A 27,259-nucleotide genomic window follows, 5' to 3' on the forward strand; every position below is an offset into this window, starting at 1 on the left:
ATAGAGTCATTGATGGCTAGCAAATGAAGAAAGTGAGTGGTAGCATCTCTACAGTGGGGTCAAAATACTGTATGCTAGTGCTCATCACATGTGCACTTCTACGCACTTACCTCCTATATTTGCTTCTCTGATATTTCTGCTTGGGTACTTCACTGTCATTTCAAACTCCTCTTATGCACATTTTTCATGTATCTTCCTGCAACACCTTTTTTACCCATTGACACCCACCCTGGTGAACAGGTATATAGCTTTGACTTTTATCTGTCTCCCTTTCCACTCCCCCCATCCTCTGCCTTGTTTTTCAATCCACTGCTAAGTCTTATCATTTCCAACATTGCAAAATGACATCCCTTCTTCCTTCACTGGTCCATGCTGTGTTCATCTGTTGCAATCTTCTTCTCTCTGGGAGCCTATTGTTATTGGTCCCCTCCCCTCCCCTCCCCTCCCCTCCCCTCCCCTCCCCTCCCCTCCCCATTCTATTCTATTCTATTCTATTCTATTCTATTCTATTCTATTCTATTCTATTCTATTCTATTCTATTCTATTCTATTCTATTCTATTCTATTCTTTCATTCTCATTAGCCTTCTAATCACTCAACATTCTTTTTTAGATCCCTGCCTTAGCTTGCTGTGCAATTTTGGATCCCGCGCAAGCTTCTTGTCCTTCCCTGAACAGCCCTCTATAACCATCCCTCTCCATTCCCCCATCCTTATGCCACAGTATGTCTTTGAACTTTGTCTTTACTCTTCCGGCTCCTCCAGCTTCCATTGCCTGGAAGTCTTACTTCCTCTGCAAATTTTACCTGAACTTCTTTGTTACCCTGGAACTGTGTCTTAGAAATCTGTATTGCCATTTCTCTTTATTTCATACAGTTGATCCCCAAGCCCGCCTCATGTGTGAAATCTTTGGCTGAACTAATTCCCCTACACAGTTGTTAGCCACATAAAGCCAGCAGGCCTTTTCTATTTATCCTTGCCTTGCCTTGTCTTCCTTTTTCTTTTATGTTGTTTTTCCCACGTCACATTTGGAAGACTGTAAGCTCCCTGTTGTGGGGATCCCTCCTTTTTTTATCAGTGACAAGTTGGTGATGAGCAGAAGCTGGACAAAGATGGCTTAATTTGGGTTGCTTCACTGATCCTGAGGTTGGACTCAGTGGTCTAAAGGACCCCTTTCAATTCTATATTCCATGAACTAATTCCTTCCCCTGAGAGAAAACAGTCACCAGCTTGGAGAAGCGAGAAAAATATAAATAGGCTAAGAGGATGAAGTAGGGGTTGGCGATTCTTAGAATCTGTAATTTTTAGATCTGTAGAAGATTTGCAAGGCGGCATCAGTATCAGAACTCTTCAATTTGGAGAAGGATGGAGAGCATGACATGTACTGGCTACTTTTGTTGTTATTTTTAGCTGACTTCTATTTTTAGGATAGATGTTGAGAAATGGGGAAGCTTCAGCTGCACGCTGATCTTGGAACCACCATATACAAATCTAATACCCACAGCCGGCAAGATGTCCCCAAAGCTTGTTTGCCACACACATATGCAATTGTCCAGATGTTAGAGAACTTTTCTCATGTTTGTATTTTTTCTCGCTTTATTTCATATTTCTGTAATTTCAGCTGTGGAATTTCATGCATGAAAGCTATTGAGTAGTTGAGTTCCAAACAGGCACGTGTAACATCTCACCCCATGAACAGGGAAAGTAAAGTTGACAGAAAGTTTTTTTTTTTTCCTTTTCTCTCTCTCTCTCTCTCTTTCTCTCTCGCTAAGCTTCCTGTTTGCCTCTCAGTTCTGAAAATGGCAGTTCTGAAAATGCCCTCTATTTGTAGTAAGAAAAATGACTACGAAGATTAATTTGAACCAGCATTACAGTACTGCTTGTACAAGCTCTCTTCTCCTTCAGGTCTTTGGCCTACAAGAATACTTTTCTTCTCCAACTGTGTTCAGTTTGGTGAAGCTTTGCCATATCGGTAGTAGAAGCTGGCATTCAAAACTGAAAGAGCTTCTTGTCACCTTTAGACTTCAGGAAATCATTTGCCTTTACTTGTGAGTGAAACGCTGAGCAAGCCTTTTGCCATATCTTAGTTAAAATTTGCAAGGGGGGCAGGTAGAAGTGGCTTAGGTCCACTCATTTAAACATCAATAATAGGCTTCAAATGTGCAGTCCTATCTATAAATCCAAAATGGCCTTTTACTGACCTCCATAGAGTAAAAACCTTATGGATGTAAATATATGGAGTCTTTGATAAAGTCAGTCCATTGGTCCATCTATACCAATGCTCCTTCTCCTCTTCCTTTTCCTCTTCCTCTCCCCCCCCCCCCTTCTCCTTCCCAATGAGCAGCAGTTGTCCAAAGTTTGAAGAGAGGCCTTATTCAAATCTGCTACCTGGAATATTTCATACTCACAAAGTGAGTTCTCAGACATTCCAGAAAATATCCAACGAGGCTGGCATTTATGGCATTCAACCTGTTTTTCCACCCTTCCTAAAACAACCATAGGAAAAAAGGAAATTACCATACACTACAGACAGTTTATATTCTGAATTAAAGGTCAGATTAACTTTTCCTTTTTCATATCATGCACTTATGTAGTTGTTGTTTAGTCGTTAAGTCGTGTCCAACTCTCCATGACCCCATGAACCATATTGCGCCAGGCCTTCCGGTCCTTCACTGCCTCCCTGAGTTTGCTCAGTTTCATGCTCAATCATGCACTTATACAGCTGCACAATGCTAAAGCGACATTGTATATATCTCGAGACTGTAAGATCCTCTTGAAGTTGTCTTTGAGACCCAAAGGGAAGGGATGCTTCTTGTATACTTACGTTGCTTTTTTGGCAGGTGAGATTGAAGAAGAAGCTGTAAAGAACTATGCTTACCTCAACATTGTGGGAATGGTTGGCTCCATTGACAATGATTTCTGTGGGACCGATATGACCATTGGCACAGATTCAGCCCTGCACAGAATCATTGAAGTTGTGGATGCCATCATGACCACTGCTCAAAGGTACTTGATTCACCAGAAAATGTCGGAAAGATTGAGATAACATATAGGAAATTCAAGTAAAGGCTAAAAGTCCATAGTTTAAGAATTACGCTGAAGTGCACTAAAAATCTGATCCATTGCAATCTTCTGCTAAAATTCCAAGGGAGGTAATTATCATGTCGTCTGTGTTATATTTTGTGAGCAAGAGAGGAACTAGTTGCAATGTCAGATGTGGACTTGCTCTCAAAAGTAGTATTCCTGTTTCACACTTTGGAAAACTGTTCCATGAAACTATGGTTTTGTGTCTTTCACTGCCTTGTCTTCAGTGGCAGTCAAAACTTACCTGCTGCGAATGAGTTATATATAAAGGCTGGCTTCATAGATTGCACTAGGCCAAAAGGTAATTTGCTGATTTAGTATAACAGCTTGTATGAATTTATTCATTTTGGTTTATAAACTCTGGTCTGTGGTTAGATGTGTGAACAGAGCTAATTGGCATTTGTTCAGCAAGTCCGTGATTAAGCAAGCTTTGGCTTAGCATAATGTATGAACACGGACTCTGATGTCCTTTTCCCACACATTTTTTCTAGAGAGGGGAGGGTGAGGGTATTCACTGGCTAGAAAATCCCCTTTTTCTTCCACCTTTTAGAAAACCATTTGAGAAGATCAGTAGGTATGGATACTTTCAGGAAGACCTGGAATAGCTGAAGAACATCTACATGTTCTCTCAGTCTTTTCTGGAAGATATAATGCACCTTAAGTTCCCCATGATATTTTGGGATAGGGTATTCCATGCTGTAGTAATAAGCTGCATTTATGGGGTACTGCTGTTTATTATAGCATACTATTGGATTCAGCTTCTGAGTAACTCTAAACTACGTTCCGTAGATGTCCTCCATGTGGAGAGCAAGAAGCTCCTCTTCCACCCACTCCTGCCCCATCATGTCATTGGAAGCATTTGTTTCCTTTTTAAAACTAACCATGGTTTATTGTACCTCAAAAGACCAACTTGTGGTTAGTTTAACCTGGAATTTGTTGCAACAAACAACATAATCAAGGATCAAAAAACAGCCGAAAGCCCAAATGAGTAAAAAAAAAAGGACACTTTATTCCCAGTATATTTCAAGATATGTTCCCCTGACCTAGGAAAATTCTTCCTTTGTTTCAGATGTTTCCTAAGTAGCTGCATGGAAATGCTGTGTAGAAATTTGTTCTTGAGAAAAATGCTGGGGTTTTTTTACCTTATTTTTAAGATAGTTGATTTTCCCCCCCAGAAATATCTCTTGATGGTGTTTAGTGTCATGGAGGGTGCTACTCCTAACATTATTGTTTTCTGTTACATGTTTACCAGCAAGCAGATGCCCTCCCTAACTTTTTATACTTTGTGATCTTAAAAGGTTCAGTGGGAGGACTTTCTCCCTTGGTTGTCTTCTCTTGGGATTTAAGAAGTGTGGAAGGGAGAGTGCAGATTCTCCATACAGAAGTTTATATAATTAAAATTTAAATATGCATACGCATCCCCTGAGAACTATGACATGAAATCAATGCAAAGACATTCTACGTCTACTTCTTTGAAAGGAATTTTAAAGGCAAATGCCCCCCCCCACTTTTTTTTATTAAACTGAATGAAAACTAATAAAAAATAAATGCAGGAGAGTTTTTCTGCCCAGTGCAAATTGGGGCTTCCTTGCTTGTGGTTCATCCATAAAAAATGCCTTGTGGAACATGCCAGGATCACACTGTAGTCTATAATCTAATCTTCATGATGTTACGCTCTGGCTTAGCATGTCACTCAACCTGGACTTTTTGTATAAGTCCTGTTGCCATCAAAGAGCTTTAAGCAGTTCTGTGGAAGTCTGCAACTTTTGGCTGTGTGTAGAGAAATGGAAATGGAGCCCTCGGAGGCATTCATGAATTCCTAGGAACAGCAGCTGAGCCCTTTCATCACTTTCCCTGGCATTTGTCACATCGTTAGACATGTGCTATGATAGGAAGGTGGCATGTGAATATGAGGAAGGGGAAGGAAGAACCTGGACTCTCCTTTTCTAGTGTTTTCGCTGTCTGTTGCTTAGTTCTGTAAGCCAGTAAGAGGAAACATGATTGAGAAAGTTTGTGGAAATTTCCTTTGGCTTATGGTAGTAACCATAATTGAAAGGCAAGAGCAATGTGAAGAGTAACCTATAGCTACTTGTAAATAATATGTCTTCCTTAAATTTTAGAGCAATGTAGTGGTTTCCAACCCTAATTATGGAGGAGTGTGAGGGGAAAAACAAACACACACACACTTGGGTGGTTCTCATAAAATGGTACTGTAGAGTTTGTTGCCAACCAGAAAGTAATGAATTAAGGAAAGTCCATCTGAGAGAGGGTGAGAAGGAACCAAAAAAAAAAAAAAAAGGAAAAAGCATAGGAGTCATCCACTTAGTTCCAAATCAAGATTTGTATATTTGAATAATATTTTACTATTCGTTTTGGTTCTTGATCTTTCTTGTGATTTTTGTAGCCATCAGAGGACCTTCGTCCTAGAGGTGATGGGAAGGCACTGTGGGTATGTATCTCAAAGAGAAACCACTTTTAGTAAATGTTGTTGTGGTATATACTTCAGATACTGATTGGGAGTTTCCTTTTCTGCCCTAGGTATCTAGCGCTTGTTAGTGCTTTAGCCTGTGGTGCAGACTATGTTTTTATCCCTGAATATCCACCTGAGGAAGGATGGGAAGATCACATGTGTGCTAGGCTTTCTGAGGTAATCCTTTTCAGCTTTGGTTTTTTAATGCCTTGGGCTTCCTCAGAAGATTATCAGCTCCCTTTTTTGTTCCCATTTTGGTAATCTCGATTTTGTTGTCTTCCATGCCTTCAAGCTCTATAATGTCTTGGTCAGTTTTTTAAAGTTTTTCTCATCATCTTCTAAAAGTTTATCCATTGGAATCTATTTCCTTTCTGCGATATTAGTTATTAATATTTCAGCCCATGGGTTGAAAAACTCATTAAGATAACAAAACGTTATAGCCGGCTTAGCCATTTTAACTCTTTTCTGCCTGGTCCTTTAGTTCCCTCTAGTGTCCATTTGCATTCTTCATCAAGCCTCAGTCCCTAATATAGGTTTAGTTCCATTTCAGTCATTTCCCATGAGTATGTTATTTAATTATATACCTGTTTTTCAAATTTTACAGCAAAAATAACCAACATTCCAAATCTCGTTTAAAACTTTCTTAAATCAAAATCCCCCCCCCCTTTTTTGTTTTTGGCCAATTTTATGTTATTTTAAAGCCTCTGTTTAAAAATTCTCAGATCCGAAGAAGGTAAAACTCACCAGGTGTCAAATTAAGCTCACCATTTTGAAGGTCTCTGATATCCATAAAGTGGTTAAATTGAACATTTCTGAATGTGATTAAAAAGTGAGTTCGGCTGGCTTGGTGTCCTTATGAAAGATTCCGCCACTGCTGAGAGCAACAATGTCGTTTCCTTAGGCTCCTGGTGCTGAAACCCGCGGGAGACAGCTGTTTTAAGGTTTCTTCATGAGCTGCCATCCAGAGCACTCGTGAGCAATCTCCCCATCTCTCCTTCTCCAGAGAGATTAGAAGGATCAGTCTACTCGCTGGTCTTTTGTTCGTCACAGCAGTCGTCTCCGCTTGTTTGTGGAGACATCTTCAGTCAGCCATGGCTCATACTGTCTTGAGTCTGCCATGGCTCACACCGGAAGGCAGAAGATTATCAGCTCCCTGATGAAAACTGAGCGAGGACAACCAAACTTTCCAGTCTTTAAAAGGCAACTGCTCCAAAATGGAGAAGGTGCCCTGTGAAGGGTCTCCCTTTTTGGCATTCTTGGATTATTTTTCTGGTGTTCTTTTTAAAAAAAGAAGCAATGTAGCGAGGGTGGCCCCATGATGGAGTCCAATTACTTTTTAACTAAAAGTTAAAACTGTCACTAAATCTACAGCTGACTGGGCTTGCTGCCACCCGTCCCCCCAAAATAAGGTATTAAAAGTTCATTTTAGTAACAGAATTTATTTCTGAAGACCTTGGGCTGTTCTCTTTCAACATGTCACTCTCAGGAGAGTCGTATGCCTTAGTTCTCATGCTCAGCTTCAGCATGGCAACAGAAGGACTCAACAGCCTTCATGAACTGTGATTGTGACCAGGGTTGGGGAGTATGGTCCATTACAACTCCCAGAGTGTCCAGCCTTGGTCTGTACAGGTCCTTGAAGTCCAACAAAGTCTAGAGGCCCATTGGTTCCTCATCCCTGCCTCACAGCACGATCCACTATCCTGCTGACCCTCTGTAGCATTCACATGCATCTCAGCTGATGAGCTGATTTGAAAGGGTTCCTGAGAGCAAAGAGATTGAAACCTTTTGACTCATTTTATCCTACTGAGTTTTCATGCTCCACAGTATGGAGCCATACTTGTCCAATGTGGAAGTGGTTGTGGTCAAATGTGTATATAAACTTTCCACAATCCAGTATTCTCCTGATGTGTTGCAACTGTAGTTTCTATTCCTAGTCATCATGGCTACGAATTCTGGAAGCGAAAGACCCAGTACATCTGCAGCGTGCCATGTTGAGGTATATACATTCAGTAACATTAGAAAAAAAGAATAACAACAAGGCAGAGTTCCACTGGATGCCTTATGTACATTTTCAGAATATTTGTATCTCATGTAGTAGATGAAAAGTTTCCTAACTATGGCCAGAATTCAATCTTCCACTGCTTATTTCAACTTTTGTAGCTTTACTGATCTGTCTTCAATTTCTCTCATCCTAGAACCGTGCCCGAAAGAAAAGGTTGAATATTATAATTGTGTCAGAAGGAGCAATCGATTCCTGCAACCGGCCTATCACTTCTGAACAAGTTAAGGATGTAAGTTATATAGGTGTCCATCATGACTTCTGCTGACTATATACGCGACTCCAAAACTCATGTAATTTATCTATAAATATTGGGGGGTTTTTTTGTAGTGTGTCCTATAATTGAAATGCAGTCCTAGTAAGTATGCTTACAATCAAATAATTGCCTTTAAAAACCACACATAGGCAGAAAAATCTAACCGTAGAAGATTTACTTTCACATTATTTCCTTCTGTGTTACATTTAAGGGTGCATGTTGAATAAATACCTGGTGGGTAAAATGTTTTGACAATATCGGTTAAGCTTGTTCTGCAGATGCTTTAGTTTGAGTTCTATTGCACGTCTCCCTGGGCCTGCTATGCTGGAAATTTCCCTGTTTGAGTCTGCTCAAAACAATGTTTGGTAGAGGTCTCAGTCCATTTCAGTTCCAAGCATGGTTCACATGAGATAGTCAGTTGGCAAAATTCCAGCTTTCTAAAAGTGCCGTTGTTTTGTCTAACTGGAAGCCTAGGGAACACATTTAAAGTATTTTTTTCCTGTGCATTGGGGACCTTTACTAGATTGTAATCAAGATGTGGAATGGAAGAGACAACTTTTGTTTTACTACTGTGTTGGTAGAAGAATACAGATTAAGACAGTGCCTCAGTTTCCACTGTAGCAAGTTGCCATTTGATTCATGGTTGTCTGTATTAATCCAGATAGTCAAATGACCCACACTTAGAAAATCCGTCCCCTGATGGTGCAGCCATCTGCATAGATTAAATAGTCAGAAAGGTGTTCCATAAACTTCCTCTTTTTTTTTTTTTTTTGCTGAAGTCACTGTATCAAACTACACCTTACCTGAAATACATATTTTAAAATGCAAGGTTACCGCTGGCACAAAATGTATTTAACAGGAACTGATGTGGGATCCTTTTTTCCCCATTCTTAACTGGACACTCATTGCAATTTATTTAACCATCTAGTTATACACACATTCTTTAAAGCATATGGTTAAAATAATGTGTAATTTGGCCCTTATTTTTTTAACGCAGCATGGTTCAGTTTCAGCTGTTCCATGCTGACTCCCTTTGTTTTTGCCTTTTTCCCAGCGACATGGGAATTTAAAATCTGCCCAGAAAGTATTTTTGCTGCTTTGAACATATTGTTCTTAGTCTATTTCCCCTCATGTGTTTTGTTAATAAACATCTGAGTAAAAGCCCATTAAACAAACCTGATTTGGTGTTTTACAAATGAGAAAGCCATTGGTTTCGACATAATCTATCAACAACCCTTGTCAAAGCAAACTTTTACACTGAATTGTGGACTGTGGCCGTACAGTGAATCAGAACGGCTATAAAAGGATATAAACACATTAGGGACAGCTTATTTATTTATTATTATTTTAGTCAATTTATGTGGCCACTTGTCTCTCACATAGCAACTCTGGGCAACTACAAAAATTTAAAAATCAATTAAAAAGCAACAAATAATATGCATACAGAGCAGGGGCCCCCAAACGCTTTAGCCTTGACTTCTTCATGAAGGTTCAGATTATTCATCGACCCCCAAATGTGTATTATATGAAAATAATTTGATAAATTATTTAAGAAGATTGAAGGCAAAAGGAGAAGAGGATGGCAGAGGATGAGATGGTTAGATAGTATCCCTGAAGCAATGAGCATGAAACTGAGCAAACTCAGGGAGGCAGTGAAGGACAGGAAGGCCTGGCACGATATGGTTCATGGGGTCACGAAGAGTCGGACACGCTTAACGACTGAACAACAGCAATTTAATAAATGCTACTTTAACTAATAGTACTATGAATAATAATAATTATTATAACAACAACAACAATGACCCCTTGAATAGTCCCATCAACCCTTGGAGGTCAATATTGACCAAATTTGGAGAACTGGATCTAGAGCAGCTGAGGAGAACGACAGTTACAACCTTAGCAATCATCGCATGCCCCCCCTCCCCCTCAGCCTCCTGATCCCCACAGTTGGGTAAACAGCCATGTTTGCATGGCTTTCCAGAATGCTGGCAGAGTTGGGACCAGCTGGATGTTGGGGAGGGGGGTGGATTGGTGTACCAGAATGCAGGTGCTGCAACAGAGAAGGCCCACTTCCTGGGTCCTGTCAGATGGCGTTCTCTAACACAGAAGAATCCCAGAGATTAAGTTTACTGATGGAAGAATTAGAATTTATCATACACTGTATGCATGAGAGGCATTTTTCAAGGTTTAAGCTAGACCTTCTAGTCAGTGCTCATGTAAGGAAAATGTTGGCACAGTTTGACCTTTGGACTTCTTTTGCAGCTTGTGGTGAAACGATTAGGGTTTGACACACGGGTAACCATTCTTGGCCATGTGCAACGAGGAGGCACACCCTCTGCTTTTGATCGGATTTTGGTGAGTGAATCCAACCAATTTGTTTCTATCAGAAGAATAGCCTGTCCACCACTATACATTTTTATGTGGCGTTACTTAATTCTTTCTGTTTGTTCTATCCTTTGAGCAATTGCAGGAATTAATGGAAAAATGTCTGGACTTAGGTGATAACTCAGGTTTGAATTTCTATTCAGCCATTAAGTTGCTAGACAAAATTGAAAAGATCCTCCCTCCCTCCCTCCTTCCCTCCCCTTTTTAAAATTTAAAACAGATATATTTCCAAAACAGATAATATCTATAGATGGACAGATAATTACTGAGGTTATACAATTAATGCTCAATGTAACATTAATAAGAGATACCAAGTAGAGTACATGGAGGTATTTTCATGATATTTGAACTTAATAGCAAAATCTCCATTATTATTTATAATTGTTAAAAAGAGAAGGAAAAAAGAAGGAAAGAAATCCCTAGAAACCATATAGATTTAATTTGACTTTCCTCTTCTTAATTCTCCAACCAATTTACAGTATCTATTGGTATAAACTTTAGAAACCCTACTCTGTGTTTGTATGTACCTTGTTGTGTAATATGTGATGGATGGATGGATGGATGGATGGATGGATGGATGGATGGATGGATGGAAGACATTCTTGCTTGAATTTACTTAAACTTCTGTTATGTATGTATACTGTTCGTTTTGCCATTACTGCATATTTTCCCATAAAATATTGCTTTCTCTCAGCATCACCTCGGTCTTATGAGAGTGCAGTGACAAAGAGGTGGGGATGCTGGTCTTCCTCAACCAGCTATCCTCAAGATGGATTCAGTTTTGGCTCCTGTAATTCACATCCCACGTGGCTGTTAGAGTAAGCTGGTGTCTCCCAGCCTGAATAAGAAGGAAGAGTTTGTTGTACCAGAGACACAGTACACAAAGCTTCTAAAATGTACACTAGAAAGCGTGCTGGTTTGTTATGTCCTCTGTAGCAATATATCACTAGAATGTAAATAAAATGGGAGACTAACATTTTTTGAGGTAAATTCACCTGTCTAAATTAGTCCCTTAATTTTCAACACCCTAGTCTGGGATAAAACACATTTTTCTGAGGGTGTTCGCTAAGGGCAGGCAAACTATTCTGTTTCGGAATGTTCTGAGCTTGATGTGGTGAGAAATACTTCCATACCTAACAATGAAGACACCAACAAGTAAAGAGAAGGTTCCTTCTTAGAAGAGCAGCTACTGCTGGATCTGTTCCAGAGGAAGAGGTACCAACACCCAAGTTCAGGAGTTATTTATTGGCACCTGTGCATGCCTTATATTACAATTAGATTGTTTGCTGTGAACTTATGCCTATATGTAATGATGCTGTAGTAATACAGAAAAAGCCCCTTGAGCATGCTTTCCACTCTGCCAGGACTAAGTTGTCATTTCTTCACTCTTAACAGCTCTTGCATTCCTTCATCAAGATTATTTTCTCATTCCCTCTATAGCTGTATTCTAGATAGACAGATAGATAGTACAAAGGCTGTATTCCTTATATGAGGGATGAAATACAACTTTTGATATGTCAAACTTGGGAAAATTACCTGCTTTTGGAGAAATGAAACTATGGGAAGTTTCTCCAAGTTCTGTAGTTAGGTACACCTAACCACATCCTCTTACAAAGGTTATATGTGCTTAGTTTAAATTGAAGAAAAGGAAATGGAACATATTAAAAGCCAAAAAAGAAAACGTTCTCTCTTAGGCAAATTATACTTTCAAGCTTGTTCATATTTCTTAGCCATTACACCAGAATGGTCGGTCTAAAGTGGTCCAGAAGTGGTCCAATCTCAAAAGAGGCCATTCTGAGTGCTGCAGCATGGCTGTACATTCACAAAAAAAGCCAGTTGGAGTCAGAAGGGAACAGTGGAAGAGGCAGAGCCCAAAGTAGAGGGGTTTGTAGCAATTCAGGGTCACTTAGCCTTCTTTGCCTATCTCTAGTATGCATACATACAAGCCCATACAATGACCCAGAGAATCAGAGTGAACCTCCAGTGTCAAGGGAGTTGGATAAGGCTGATTGCTGCAAGGAATTAGATGAGCCACAAAAAAGAGCAAATGGACAACATGGGGAGTTGACAGAAGATTTGGGGGTATCTCCCTATTAGATATGATCCTTGATCCCATCTAGGTCCTTTAAAAGACATATTTAATGTAGAAGTGGAGCCACATAAGTAAATAAATAAATACTTAGTCAACTCTGGTATCATGAAAGCAAATACTACATTCTCTAGAAGGTTTCTGGCCCTTTCAAAGACTCACAGGGTTCTGTGCTGATAATATGATAATTGGTCTCCCTCTCTTCTTAATTTTATGGAACTGATATTTTTTAAGATGCATTTCACAGGGGACTGTTGGCATGCTTCAAAGTCATTCTCCACCACATGTTCTAATATCCATAAAAGCTCATTGTTTGGCTCTTGACAGGCCAGCCGTATGGGTGTGGAGGCTGTCCTTGCCCTTCTGGAAGCCACCCCTGAAACTCCTGCCTGCGTGGTGTCCCTGTCTGGAAACCAAGCTGTCCGCCTGCCGTTAATGGAGTGTGTTCAGATGGTGAGTTGCGGCAAGGAAGTGGCTGTATTCGTTTGTTAGTATTATCTAGCAATGAATAGCCTGTTGTCAGCTGGAGCACTTGCAGTGACATAAGAGAAATGCTTATCAGCACTGGGGACAATGAACTCCAGTCGTCTTACAGTAGGAGTAATTGGGCTTAACTGCTGGGGAGAGTTGGATAGCAAACTCGGCTGTTGGATTGTGATAACCCAGAGACCTTTGATAAAATAGTAGTCTGTTTACCTTAGGCTTTGTTCTTGTGCTACTTTAGCCCTCGTGAGTTTTTGCTTGTTTGGCAGTCCAGAGCATTTGTGCACCCGCATGGGTGTGTATTACATCATAGGCATATACTGTACATTGGCTGAGATCATTCTTGGTGCTCAAAACCATCCAGTAAAATTAAACTGGAACATTCCTTAGGTTGAAGTCTATTAATGCATACGTTCAGAGAATCTGCCTTTCCCTATTTGTTTCTGTATTTAAAATGTCAGTCTTACCATTCACAAATATTGAGCCAAGGCAGCCAAAAATAATACACAAAAGAGTGAGTCAAATTAACAGTTACATGCATAGAACTAAGTGGCCAATAAGTCAGTCAATTTACTAGTGTTATCTACAGCCTTGAATAAGGCTGGATTGTTTAACAGTACATGTGTTTACTCAGAAATAAGCCTTATTGACTGCAAAGGGGCTTATAGTTTGGGGTAAATGTATATAAAATTGCATTGTAATCCCATCAAAATCATTTAGGATTCAATTACTTAATCCCATTTGTAGAATTGCAATGATAGTCTACCGGCTTTCTACTCTTGGGACTTGTTTTGGGGGGTGTTCTTGCCTTACATATTATTTGTTTTTGTTTTCCCTTAATTCCAAAGACTCAAGATGTACAGAAAGCTATGGATGAAAGAAGATTCAAAGAAGCAGTAGAACTCCGTGGAAGGTACTATATTATCTGCCATCTTTTGGCAGAAATTGTTGGGTTGCTTTCCAGTGAACACTGGCTGATTATATCAAAGGCTTCTATTTTGTGGGTAATCATGGGAAAAAATGGATTCTTTTCCCAATAATTTCTTTCTATTCAAATGGGGAAAATCTTAGGTCTTGAATTGCACCAGAGTTAGGAGATAATGGAGAAAGCATGACTTTTTGAAATGCCATTTAGTTAAAATGGTGGAAATTGCTTTGAGAAAAAGGGAGTATATTCTGAAGCATAAATATACAGTATTAGTGAATCTGGATCTTTCTCAAATGTACATGTGGTGGTAAGTATATGAAGTAGACTTTTTCCCTTTGGCGCCCTCCAGATGGGCACCATGGTTAGGGTTAGGGGATGTCTAGATATTTTTTGTTTTTTAAAAACACGTGAATTGCTGTTGCCAGGTTTCAAAATGTTATCATTCTTGCTGTCATTGGCTGTGTGCCATGGAGGCAGATGACTCTTCTTAACAATCTGTACAGACAGGATAATAAACTCTCTGTATAGTGACTGCCCCCCCTTTATTGCAAAGCAATAAATTCTCTTATAATTTCTTGAATTAAAAATGGTTGATACAGAATGAGGCAGGCTAAATTTCACAAGAGTTGTGTGTTCTTACAGTATGATGAGATTTGGGCTATTTGATTTACTTTGTATTAATTGATTGCATGTGTAAATATAAATATTAGGTTTTTAAAAAAAAATCATGGGAAATTGCATGTAGTACCTGCAAAGGTAGCTGACTTCTGGAGGAGGAACATCATTTCAAGGAGTTGAGGCTCAGTGCATTAAATAAAGGGGTCTGATTAATTAATGTATTTGTTGTTTGTTTATTTACCTACCTACCTACTTACTTAACAAATCTATATGGCCACCTGTCAACTCAAGGAACTCTTTTATGCTGGTTTAAGTCATAAAAATACTGTACCACCATGTTTTCCAGTAATGTTCTGAAAAGAATAACAAGATGAGCATTGTTTTTATAGGAGTTTTTCAAACAACTTGAATACCTACAAGCTCTTGTCTGACAAAAAGTCAGAGGCTGAACTGCCCAAGGTACGCTTTATAAAGTTCTCATGTTCTTTGTGTTATTTCTCATTTCTGTTTGCTTGCTAATTGTTTGACATTATGTTAGAAAAGGAAACAGATTTGTATTTCGAATCAGAGTTTGGAAAAACTGCAGTGAAACCTTGTTTAACAGACCAGCTGCAGGGATGGGGTGTCCCTTAAATCAAGGAAGTCCATTGAATCAGTTAGGGCATTGCTGAAACTGATATGTAAACATCATGTAAATAGCATAATTTGCATACTTTGCATAATGCCATAATTTGAGTAATGCAAATGATATCGGTCACAATAGAATTTGGCCTGCTGCTGCAAAGTTCATTGTACTGAAATCTGGTAAAATGGGGTTTCACTGAGTTCTTGGGGATGATAGAGGGCAGAGGGAAAGGCCCTGAAAGACAGGAAGAAGAGCTGCCACCAAGCCAGTAATCAGGTAAGAGACGCTTGAGCCCCAGCCAAGAAAGTAACTTGAGAAAACATCTCAGACAAGCCCTTCCTTATTTCTCACGAAGATAAAGGAAAGGAGGGGGAAGCACATTCAGACTTGCAAGATTCGACTATAGCTTTACAATAAAAGTAGTCCTGACCTACATGGTGTTGGTTTCTTAGTCTGGTCTACCTTGTAGGGCTGGCAGAAATCTTCTTTTTCTTATTATTGTGCTTGTCAAAGTCTTATTATATACTTTGATAGGGAGATAGTATTTAAATATTAGAAATGAAACAAATAAAATACTGTATAATATTTATAAATTTATAAATTATTGTGTCATTTAATTAAGCTTAGTAGTCCAGTGATCAAATTTTGGAAATGAATTAAAGAGGCTGCATTTAAAAAGATATCATGGGAGTCTTTCAGAAAGTTTCTAGTTCTGATTGAAAGACCGTGACTAGCTGTTTTGAGAAGTATGCATTTTTGTTTAGGGCAAAGGAATGTTCACATCTGTGTACCTTCTAAATGAGTTTAAAGTCCAAGCTTTATATGAAAATTATCCCATGGTGGACTGGAGCAGAACGGCATGAAAAGAGTTGTGGTGCCTTAAAAGCAACTTCCTGATTATTTCACTAATTTCATTGGTTGTGCTGTTGAGTAGCATTTTAAAATCAGATACTGGTCAGTTCAAGGTACATTTGGCTGTACTATTTTTGTTTAATGTCTAGATAAGTTAGAAGTACTTGTAGGTGGAGTGTTCCTACTAAATCATTCTGTTCTCTTTAACAAGTTGGTAGAACTTGTCATTAAAAAAAGTCCAAGTAACTTTACCAAGCTTTTTGTCTTGCTCTGTCTGGAGGCTCTTAAGCCATATATTTAGAGATGATCTTATTTTTTGGAATTTTGTGGAATTTGGAACACAGCTATTTAATAACTTTCATTTAAAGGTGTAACTGAGGATTAAGGATATTAAGCCAGGGACATATGTCAGAAAATAGGTTGCCTTGTTACAGTTCTTTGGCAGATGGATCAGATTAATTCATCTTGTACTGTATGTGAACACAGAGATTTCATTGTGTAGTTTGAAGTTTGACATCCGTGTTCTGCTACAGATAATTAAGAAAAGACGTTTAGCACAATAAACTGATTGCTTCTTTTGGTGAATCCCATAATGCACTTTAGGGAATTCAACACCTTGTTGACAAAAAAAGGATGGAAAGGTGTTTGCATGTCTTCCATCCCTTCAAAATGTTCTCTTTAGAACTGTGCATTTCTAAAAACAGTTTTAGGGAAATAGTTCAAGGCCGGTGTGAATATTTTCCCCATATTGAGAGTAGAGGTAGCCCCCAGTTTAAGAATGAGTTCTGTTCCCAAGGTCTGTCCTTAAGTCGAATTTGTATGTAAGCCGGAACAGTATTATTGTATAATACTGTAGAAGTAGTATTGTGTAATGAACTTGAACCGTTATGTATATAACTCAAATTTTGCTACAATACTGTAGGCTCCATTCTTAACTATGGGTCAACTGTATACCAGGCATTCTTACCTCGAGGACTACCTGTATAATGAAATATTTCCAGTGTCCAGCTGGATGGACAGGATTTCCAATTTTGGATTCTGCCCCCTCTGAGATTTTTCCAGCCTCATGGAATGCCAAAATATTTTGTGAACTTTAGAATGCCCTATCAAGTTAAGAAGTGACTGGCATGCTAATGATGTTACAAAGGTGAAGAGAATGATTGTCAGATGCCAAACTAACAGAAATGTTCAGTTGTGCTTTCCATTGCTCAGGCAGGGTGACATATGGCCTTCCATGCATTGGTTGCTAACCCTTAGGAAACAATCTTGCAGGAAAAGGGTTTCCAATGGAAATAATAATTGAGGTTCACGTACAGCAATATTTCTGAATAAATACATTGCAGCAGATAATGACAGGTTGACTTTTTATGTTGGTTTGTTGGGTAAAAAGTCCTTACTGTAGAGGGCACAGTGTGGGATTTTTCACTGGATATACTGCTGCTTGGGAACAGCAAAAGGTTTTATGGATGATGACTGATTGACGTGCAATCTGAGGCTAGTAGACAGGGTTTAATCACCTGTTGTTTTGTAATGTTTTAGTTATCTGCTGTTTTCCAGCACAATATAGTTATTGTGTGTGAAAGAATGTAGCTTTTGATATTTATTTCAGTTATAAGAAAATTTATCTTTTCTTTTGTTAATTGCATAGGTAATAGCCAGATTAAAACATTCAAATCAGTTGTGTAATAATATTGCTTGCTTTGCTGGTTTTCTAAAATGATGTTTAGGTAGTTAGAGCCTTCTTCAAACAGGAATGAATGTAGGGGCATTGGGATTATAATAAGAACTCTGATTTTTTTTTTTTAAACATGGGCTTTCTAAAATCGGGAGACCTGTCTCTAATTGCTTACACTGGAAGTTGTTCTAAATGTCTGAATTCATGAACTGCTGACTTCATTTTTTATTCTAAAATCATTCTGCTATGCCCTGTGACTTCTGTTGTATCCCAAAAACCTTGTCACTTCTTCTGCAGAGCAATTTCACTGTCGCTGTCCTAAATGTTGGTGCACCAGCAGCTGGGATGAATGCTGCTGTTCGTTCCGCCGTGAGACTTGGGATCAGTGAAGGACACAAGATGTTAGCTGTCACTGATGGCTTTGAAGGCTTTTCTAAAGGGCAGGTCAGTATCATCACAATTGTATGGGAAGTAGCCTCAGCAGGTAGATACACCTGGCCAACCTTGCCTGGGCTCAGAAGCTACATTAGTACTTGGATGGTAGACCCCCAAGATATCCCAGGGTTGAAAGGTAGACTGGGAACTCATAAGAATATAAGCAGTGCCGTGCTGGATTGGACCCCAGGCCCATCTAGTCCAGCAGTCTTCTCACAGTGACCAACCAACTGTCCAAGGAAGCCTACTAGTCTCCCAGCAGATGGCCTCTAGAGACAGTCACACTGCCATCAAGGTTAATAGCCATTGATCCCCATGACTTCCATGAGTTGGTCCAACCATTTTTTGGAGAAGGTGGCAATGGCACTTCCATATTGTTGCCAAGAAAACTGCATGGATGTGTCTACATAGTCACAAGAAATTGAGGACTCAGACTTCACCTTTATTTTTTAGATAGAAATCATAAGCACATTAAAAGTTCCCATTATAATTCTACCAAAATAGCTATCTGAAGGCGGTTTGCAGAAGAGGGAGGGGGAGCAGTATTCCTCATTGGACATAACAACTGATAATTTGAATTTGAATGTAATGACACTTTTTGGAGATGGATATTTGGCGCATGGCCTTCGTCACCTTTTCTCCTCCAGATGTTCAGGGTTATAATATACATGGGTTGGGAAAGTGATGTCCAGCGTACTGTGGCATCATCATGTCTTCTTTTGGATGCCTGTGATAATAACTTGTCACTTCAGGAGTTTGAGTGAAATATCTGGAAGGCTTCAGGTTGGGAAGGGCTGCAACACAGAAGAACAATGAGGTTGGAGGGTATCCTACTCTGGGACATAGCCCATTTTCATATAGTCTCTATATAATTCTGCCCTAATATTTTGATTGCCCATATTTCTGAAAAAACATTTGCTTCCTGAATGCCTGGTGAGAAATCTTTGGTGTCAGATTCAGTATATTGTTCAGAGGGCAGCTGTTAGGTGATCTTGATTTTCTAAGAACAGCAAAGAATCATTACACTATCTGGAGATAAGAACACAAGCTGAGTAGCCACAGACAAAAGTCAATTAGATCACAGGATCTGTTCTCACATTGAATTTTAGTATTTTCCAATGAGAAGGTGTTTATGAAAGGAAATGTGTAATGTACATTCAGTCCTAAGACTTCTGATCCAGCACATTTACAAAGCCTTAAAATAACTTTAAAAGAAAACCAATTACCATGTTTTTAGTTAGTTAACAATTAAAGTTGTTTAGTTTTTTCAGGTAGTCCTCGACCTACGACCACATTGGGACCAGAACTTCCATTATTAAGTGATGTGGTTGTTAAGTGAGTCACGCCCAATTTTACAACCTTTTTGCTGTGGTCATTAAGCGAATCATGAGGTCATTAAGCAAATCCAGCTTTCCCCATTGACTTTGCTTGATGGAAGCCCCTTGGGAAGGTCGCAAATGGTGACCACATGATCCCAGGATGCTGCAACTATCATAAATACATGCTGGTTGCGAAGTGCCTGAATTTTGACCACATGGCCATGGGGGACGCTGTAACAGTTGTAAGTGCAAGGACCAGTTGTAAGTCACTATTTTCAGCACCTTCATAACTTCAACAGTTGTTAAATGAATGGTCATAAGTTGAGGACTACCTGTAGTTGCTAGAACTGCAGAGTTTAATTCCAAAGTCCTTGAGGAGTTTGACCCACTCTCCTTCTGGGCAATTGGACACTGATGATCAGGAAATCTAAAAGATTCTAATTTTTCATCCAGCTAATCTGAAAAGTATTCCTGTTGGAGTGTTTTCTTCCCAACTAACTACTTGAAATCATCTGCGGTAGTGGCAGTCTGTCACAGGGCCCTGTGATTTGTCCCCATTTTGCTCTGCTTTTCAAAGTAAAGACATCTAAGCTTTTGTGCAATTGACCTGGACTACTTAGCTTTTCCACTTGCTCCAATTTAATTAAAAGCTATTCCTGTTTGCTTTAGAATCCCATAAACGAAGTGGCTTCACACACACACACCATGCTTTGTTTAAGCTGTCACTGAGTTAAGGATTTTAGATTTGGAGTTGGACAGAAGAGTTTGGCATGTATTGGAAATTGCATATATAGTGATACAATGAGCAAATAAGAAATGGTATTTAGTTGCAATTAAATCCAATAATTTTAGGTAAAGTTGTGGGCATCCTCGCAGGGGGAGGCAAATTATAGTAAATGCATAATGACGTCATCATGCAGAAGATGCAACTTATGTATTTGCATCACACTCCATGACATCTCTGACTTAAATTATGCAGTCACATTTGTGTGCTTAACTTTGACTTTTGTCATCCACTGCAGGAACGCATGTATTTTAAGTCATGTTGGCAATATGAGCATCATTTAATCAACACATCTTTCTGTGGTTCTAATTTACAGATTAAAGAAATCAAGTGGGGAGATGTTGGCGGTTGGACTGGCCAAGGAGGGTCAATACTTGGCACAAAACGGTAATTCAACAGTATTATATATTATCTATCTGGAAATCAAAGAGGCAACAGTGCATATGCCATGAAATTACCATAAAGTTGCACTGAACAGATTTAATCTATTGCTGATCAAAGGGAATTTGAAGTGTTAGACCTGATGATTAGATCCTTTGCAATGTATAGTTGTGCCTCAGGTGAATACAATCAAGTGAGATGAGAAATTAAATCTGTGTTATTATTTTACCCTACATACATTCCTGACTGTCTTTTTAAAAATATATTTTAGTACACTCCCTGGAAAGTATTTGGAGAAGATTGCAGAACAGATGCGAGCTCATAACATCAATGCCCTCCTTGTTATTGGTGGCTTTGAGGTATACAATCTTGCTTTTTTCCTCTCTTCTAAATTCTTGTTGGTAATTGAGCCATTATTCAATAAACCACGGTTAAAACAAACCATGGTTTAGGGGAGTCTGAACCCAGCCATTGAATGGGCTTTGAGAACATACAGCATTCCATTGTCCACACAAATATATTGTGTTACAAATTGTGGCATGATGTAGAGGTACTGGGCAAGTGGCTTTGGGTTTCAATGACAGCCTCATATTTCTAATTATCTATAGCGTTGGTGTTTAAAAAAATAACGTTCATTAATGTTAATTAAATTTGTTCAATTTGATCTCACAGTGTTAAGTCACTGCTTAAACTCTGTGCCTGTTCAGGAATATACATTCTGTGTTTAGAAGTTGATTCGTAACTCTGAAAGTCTGTTTTTAAATAGGGAATGCTATTTTGGGTGGTTCATTTAATCCATGAATGAATAGAAAAATGTAATCACTGTAATATTCGTGTAACTAATTTATAATATATAAATGCAGCTAATAAGAGAGAATAAGATTTACTTCTCTCTACTACTGTATTGTGTATTCTGTAAGAGAACTTGCAGAAATATTGAAAAGTACTTACGCTAAAAGTTTTAAAGCTGTTTGCTTTAGGTGGTTTTCTGTTACGTATTATACATATAGTATTTATATATTGCATGAGGTCTTCCTGGTGACTCTCTACTGCAGATGGATGGTAATTTCTAAGAGCATTGGAAGTAGATTGAAAAAGGTGTCACCTCTCGTGCAGCACACCCCTGTTTCCTTTTACAAGGAACTTCTACCTGGAGTCAAACCAAATTTTGAAAAAGTGCCAGAAATTGATTGCCGGGGATAAAAGGTAGGATCAGATATACTCATGAGCAGTGACCCCTCTTTCAAATCACCTTTGATTCTCTGAAAGGGATAACTACCATCTGTCATCAGTGTGTGTGTGTCTGTAGCAGTATACTGAACCTTGGCCACTTGAAGATGGGTGGACTTCAACTCCCAGAATTCCCCAGCCAGCCCTGCTGGCTGGGGAATTCTGGGAGTTGAAGTCCACCCATCTTCAAGTGGCCAAGGTTGAGAAATACTAGTCTATAGACAGCCAATCTGGGACCCAAATCCCCACCTGCCTTGTATTACCTGTTGCTGCAATTCAAGTTTTCTTTTTCTCCCGTTTAATTTTACATAATTGCTGTATGTGCCCATCAGGCATACCTGGGACTATTGGAGCTCTCTGCAGTCCGGGAGAAATATGACGCGTTCTGTATTCCCATGGTTATGGTTCCTGCAACCGTATCCAACAATGTACCTGGTTCTGATTTCAGCATTGGTGCAGACACTGCTCTGAACACTATCACTGATGTAAGTTTCTCTTTCCTTCTGCTGTTACTCACTAACTACCCCTGCTTGCTATTCAGCATGGCTAGAACTGGAGATTTTCTTGGACCAGAACGCCAGGAAACAAGATCGCACCGTAAATCAGGCGTAAACGTAAAATCACATACACCCAATGCACGTGCACGTGTGCATGCACACGCACGCATACATGCATGGGTAGTTTGACCTGATATTAAGTTTCAGAAAATACAAATATAGCATTTTATTTATTTGTTCATAAGAAACGCATATCCCAGTCTTTGATCCACCATCTGAGCTTTGGTAAAAACGACTTCTCTTGTTAAAGCAACGTAAAAATACTCATAAGAACAGATCCGGTTTAAAACAAAAAAATCTGCAGAACACATAATTTCTCAGCGGTTATACAGATATATCTGTATTTTTTTTTTTTTTTTTTTAGTAACGTGGAATTGATTTCCCTTTGCCTTTTTTTGAGATAGTTTTTTCCATGTTCCAAGTCTAATCTCTAGCCCTGAGTGTCCTGGTGGTCTCCCATTCGAATATTAACCGTCACATTCCAGAGGTTTTTTAAAATTATTATTTATTTATCTTTCAAGTTTGTCACCGCCCATCTCACTATGGAGTGCCTCTGGGCAGTTTACAATAAAAACAGAATAAACATTCATTAAAATAGATAAATACTAATTAATTAATTAAAATACGCTACAAAACAAACTTCGTGTATGATACAGTGGTACCTCGGGTCACGAACTTAATTCGTTCCGTGACTCTGGTCGCGACTCGAATTGGTCGCGACCCGAATCAAATTTTCCCATAAGGTTCAATGTAAATACGGTTAATCCGTTCTGAACCATATGTATTTTTTTTTTTAAACCACAAAAATATGACACAAAGTACAGTACAGAACACCATGAAGAGAGAGAATGCTAACCTTGCTTGAGGCGTGGAGGACAGGATGGCGGGTGGGGAGGCGGTTATTGCTTGGAGGGAGAGTCCCCCTCCCTACAGGAAGCCACGACCACGTGTCACGGGAGGGAAAATGGCCGCGGATCCTGTTCGTCACCTGATGCGGAGTTCGCGGATGGAAGCAAAATTTTGTGAACGGTGCTGTTCATGACCCAAATTGGTCGTGAACAGAAGTGTTCGTGACCCGAGGTACCACTGTACTTCCAAGAGGCTGATGTTAATTAGGTGTTCATAAACTCTGACAAAAGTTCTGACAAATTGTTTCAGATCGTGGCTGGGTAGAACTGAAAGCCAGAACGCTTTGGTTGTTTAAGGTTTTGGGTGAAACAAGATCTAGATGGCGTGAGTAGGTTAGGGCTGGTGTGCATCACCCCCTCTCTCGCCGTTGCGTCTCCCAGTCTGACATCTCCATCTTCCCAACACTTTAGTTTCCCTGCCATTGTGACATATCCCATCAGCCTGCCTGGCCCTCCAGTCTTCCCAAATCCACCCCGCCCTGCCCTCGGTCGCTCATGTCCCCCATTCTCTCTGCCCCATTTGCTCCTTCCCGGATCAAAACAGAACCCATTTCATCACATCTGTTTTTCGCCCTGGCCACAGATCTCCTGAAACCAGCTGTTGTGCACAGACTAGTTTCTTGCATGGAGTGTTTTGTGCATGATTTAGCCGGACATTTGGAGAGAAATGCTCTAAAACAGGGCTCCTCAACCTTGGCGACTTGAAGATGTGTGGACTTCAACTCCCAGATTCCCCAGCCAGCCCTGCTGGCTGGGGAATTCTGGGAGTTGAAGTCCACACATCTTCAAGTCGCCAAGGTTGAGGAACCCTGCTCTAAAAGACAATAATTCCATTCGACATTTAAGCCTCAGGTCACAGATTCTGCCGGACGCTTCTCTTTTTAAAGGCAGTGCGTTGACATGATGTGCAAATCTTTTAAGAATCCCATGATGTTTGAAAGGTTGGTTGTGATTTAAGCTTTTTTGGGCTGTGATTGACAAGGACAAACGAGCTCGGAGAAATATTTTTTATCGCCTGAAGCAGAACGCCTAACAGATGTTTAAATAGTCTGTCTCAGGTATCAGGGTGTTCACCAGGGGGGGCTCAAAAAAGTCAAGATGGTGCCCACAACCATGCAATTAAAGCCAAGCCCTTTTTTAAGGGGTGGGGCTTCAATCATATGGTTGTGGCTGCCATCTTGACTTTTTTGACCCACCCCTTTCAATTATAGTAAAGAATCTGTAGGGAGCCTTGATTCCAGTTCTGGTACAAAACATTCTCCACTTCTATGTTCGTAGAAAACCAAAAGTGAGTATTTCCTGCACGTTTTTCACTGTCTTTCTCTCTTTTACGAGTTTTCTTGCCTTATTTAACTGATCATTATTCCACTTGTGGACTTTCCTTTAATTCTGCTAACCGGATGGTCGTTAGATGATACCGTAGTTCCCAGCTCTCTTCTAATGGAATAATTGCTCCATATTAAAATCACAGTCGTTTCAGTGCTAGGGACGCATCGTTACTGATTTGTTTGTTCGTTCGTTTTGATCGTTCATTGAATTTGTTGCCCCAGCAACGGCTGAGAAACCTTTTCGAAAGACAGGCGATTCACCAGTATTGAACATCTGCTACTATGTGCAACTGTGGAGGAGTGGGATTCAGATCTGAATACCTGCTTTGCTTGCACCCCGTGTGAACTGCACTGTACATGTTGTGTGACAAAGAATCCAAGCCCTGCCACAGGAAGAATTGGTGTGGAAAGGAAGTGATAAAAGCTTTGCCCCCGTTCCACTGCAGCATTCCCAAGTTCCACGTTTATTATTATTGTTGTGGCTGTTATTTTATCTTGCCTTTTTCATATGTAACTCAAGGCAGCAAATGTACCTAATGTTTTCCTATTTTCCCCACAACAACAACCCTGTGAGGTGGGTTGGGCTGAGAGAGTGGGACTGACCCAAAGCCACCCAGCCGGCTTTCTTATTCAGCCCATCTTTAATGTCTTCCGAATTGTATTTTCAGCTTTTTCTAAAAGGAAAAAAAAAAATCACGGCATTTCAGTAAATAGTAATTTTATGCAAACCATTGGTTCTGACCGTTGCTAACCAAAAATGACAGTATAGGGCTTCTGTATGTGAGACTGTGTAAGCCTCAGTACTTAGGTCTAAGAGGAATTTTATGGGTAGATGAGTTCTTTGATCACTTTTCTTTGACCTCAGTATAAGGTGCTTCTTTATTGTGACATGAATCCATTTGCTTCCCTTGCATACCCCCCTCCAATCCAAAATGTCAGTCACCAACAAACTTTTTGAATTTTTCTCATGTTAAAAACAATCCAAGCCTGTAGCCATTAACATTTTGGGGAGCTAAGTTCCATACATTAAACATGGGAACTTTTTAGTGTACTCAGTCTTCTGTAGTCTATGTTGTTAGTTTAATTCTGAATGATGAGAGAGAAAAAATGTTTTTTCCATAACCTCCACACTGAGACAATTTTTAAAATTTCTGCCCTATTTTAGTAATCTTCATCAAGAATTTTTGAAAAAGGATTTTGTCAAACGTTTTTGGAGGTCCAAGAATGTAAAATGTAATTGGATCAAATCTGTGCATATGCTTTGTGGTTTGCTCAGAGAACCACCAAAGTTTACTGGCGCAATGCTTACCTTTGCAGTAGTGATTTTCCACATCAAGATTTACTGTCTGATAAATCTTTCTTATAATCTTTTCACAAATGAAGTACCGAAGCTAAACTCTTTAAAGGTTAGCTCCTCCTCGGTCTGCTTTTTTTTTAAAAAGACCTGAGACTTTAGGGCCTACTTTATTATCCTTGGAAAAGAGGATTGATTTTGAGAAACAGGTTGAATTTTTAGTTAGATCAGCAATTGCATATTCTGGAAGAATTTTCGTGCCTCCAGTGATACTATAATTAATATGCTGGCCAAGAGATTCAACAAATTTTCAGTCCGGTTCTGTATGTATGTATGTATGTATGCATGTATGTATGTAATTTTAAAAAATATGGTTCAGCCGCCAGGCATCAGTTGATTACAGCGGGATAGAAACAAGTGCTGTCCAGGTAGTCCTCACTCACCAGTGGTAATCTGGACCGGGAACTCCATTGCTCAATGATGTGGTCATAAGGCGTGACATCGTGTGACCGCACCTATTTACGATGGGAGTTCCGGCAGTCCCTGTTGCCCATTGACTTGACTTGTTGGAAGCTGGCAGTGACGGTTGCAAATCGCGATCATGAGCCCATGAGATGCTGCAACGTCGTAATTGCAAGCTGGTTGCCAAGTGTCCTAATTGCAATTGCGTGATCGTGGGAACGCTGGAATGGCTGCCACTATGAGGACCCGTCATATGTCCCCCTCATTCAGTGCCGTCGTAACTTCAAATGGTAGCTGAACCAGTGGACGTTAGTGAGGACTACCTGTATATTAATCCAGAGAAACTGTAAGTATTGCGCAATCTGAAACTATCAGCACCGCTAACATCTTCCAGTGCATATATTGTGGCAGTTCCAGGAAGTTTGGCCTGACAGCACATAAGAGTTGTGCTGAGTCTTCTTCATTTGGCTGGGGCAGCAAAACACTTTTTTCACAAAGGCACTTCACAGGTCAGTGGAGGCCCTGTGTGATGAACACTTGCCTGCAGCTAGAAAAAGAATACATTCAGGAAGATGGCTTTGCTGCTCTTTTCTCTCTGTGCTTGCTACATATAGATGTTTTTTTTTTAAGTGGCGAGCATAAAAATGCTGAGTGCTTTCCTTCAATTTGCCTGAAGTTTTCCGGATACACAGAAGGCTGTGCTTCCAGCTGAGGGCCCTTGCTTATAGCTGCCATGGCTGATGACTAAGGGGAGCTAGTCACTGACTCCCTGCAAGAAGCTAAATAGGTCACGTATGCCTGCTTCTAGGTGCAGGGGAGCAGAAAACAAAATTTGCTTCAGAGTCATGGGTTTTGAGTGGAGTGAAGGAAATGAAACAGTAACCCACACAATCCAGGGAAAAAAACCCACTTAATTTGGCAGTACCTTTTATTAAGACCAGCCAAACTGGCTCCAAAGAATAAATAAGATGTGAAGTGATAGTCTCAAGGGATAGCTGGAATGTGTCCACAAGGGATGCAGAAATAAGAAAGATTACCGT

General features: G+C 39.8%; 1 protein-coding gene across 4 annotated transcripts in view; it reads left to right on the forward strand.

Moving 5' to 3' along the window:
- PFKP (phosphofructokinase, platelet) overlaps positions 1 to 27,259 on the forward strand; it is a 59,658-nt gene that overhangs the window by 20,992 nt on the left and 11,407 nt on the right. For 3 of the 4 annotated variants that reach the window (XM_088150604.1, XM_088150603.1, XM_007422009.4), the window contains exons 5-16: positions 2,838 to 3,003; positions 5,486 to 5,530; positions 5,620 to 5,728; positions 7,747 to 7,842; positions 10,129 to 10,221; positions 12,668 to 12,793; positions 13,672 to 13,736; positions 14,759 to 14,828; positions 17,819 to 17,965; positions 20,376 to 20,446; positions 20,712 to 20,799; positions 22,003 to 22,155. In XM_088150604.1, coding sequence (XP_088006730.1) covers positions 2,838 to 3,003; positions 5,486 to 5,530; positions 5,620 to 5,728; positions 7,747 to 7,842; positions 10,129 to 10,221; positions 12,668 to 12,793; positions 13,672 to 13,736; positions 14,759 to 14,828; positions 17,819 to 17,965; positions 20,376 to 20,446; positions 20,712 to 20,799; positions 22,003 to 22,155 — 1,229 coding nt within the window. The remainder of the gene's footprint in view (positions 1 to 2,837; positions 3,004 to 5,485; positions 5,531 to 5,619; positions 5,729 to 7,746; positions 7,843 to 10,128; positions 10,222 to 12,667; positions 12,794 to 13,671; positions 13,737 to 14,758; positions 14,829 to 17,818; positions 17,966 to 20,375; positions 20,447 to 20,711; positions 20,800 to 22,002; positions 22,156 to 27,259) is intronic. The other variant, XM_007422010.3, reaches the window with a different exon arrangement.

Source organism: Python bivittatus, unplaced genomic scaffold (genome assembly GCF_059951505.1).
Source record: "Python bivittatus isolate LINGU-HERP-01145 unplaced genomic scaffold, Pbiv_v1 ctg000610_np1212, whole genome shotgun sequence".
NCBI classification, from domain to species: domain Eukaryota; kingdom Metazoa; phylum Chordata; class Lepidosauria; order Squamata; family Pythonidae; genus Python; species Python bivittatus.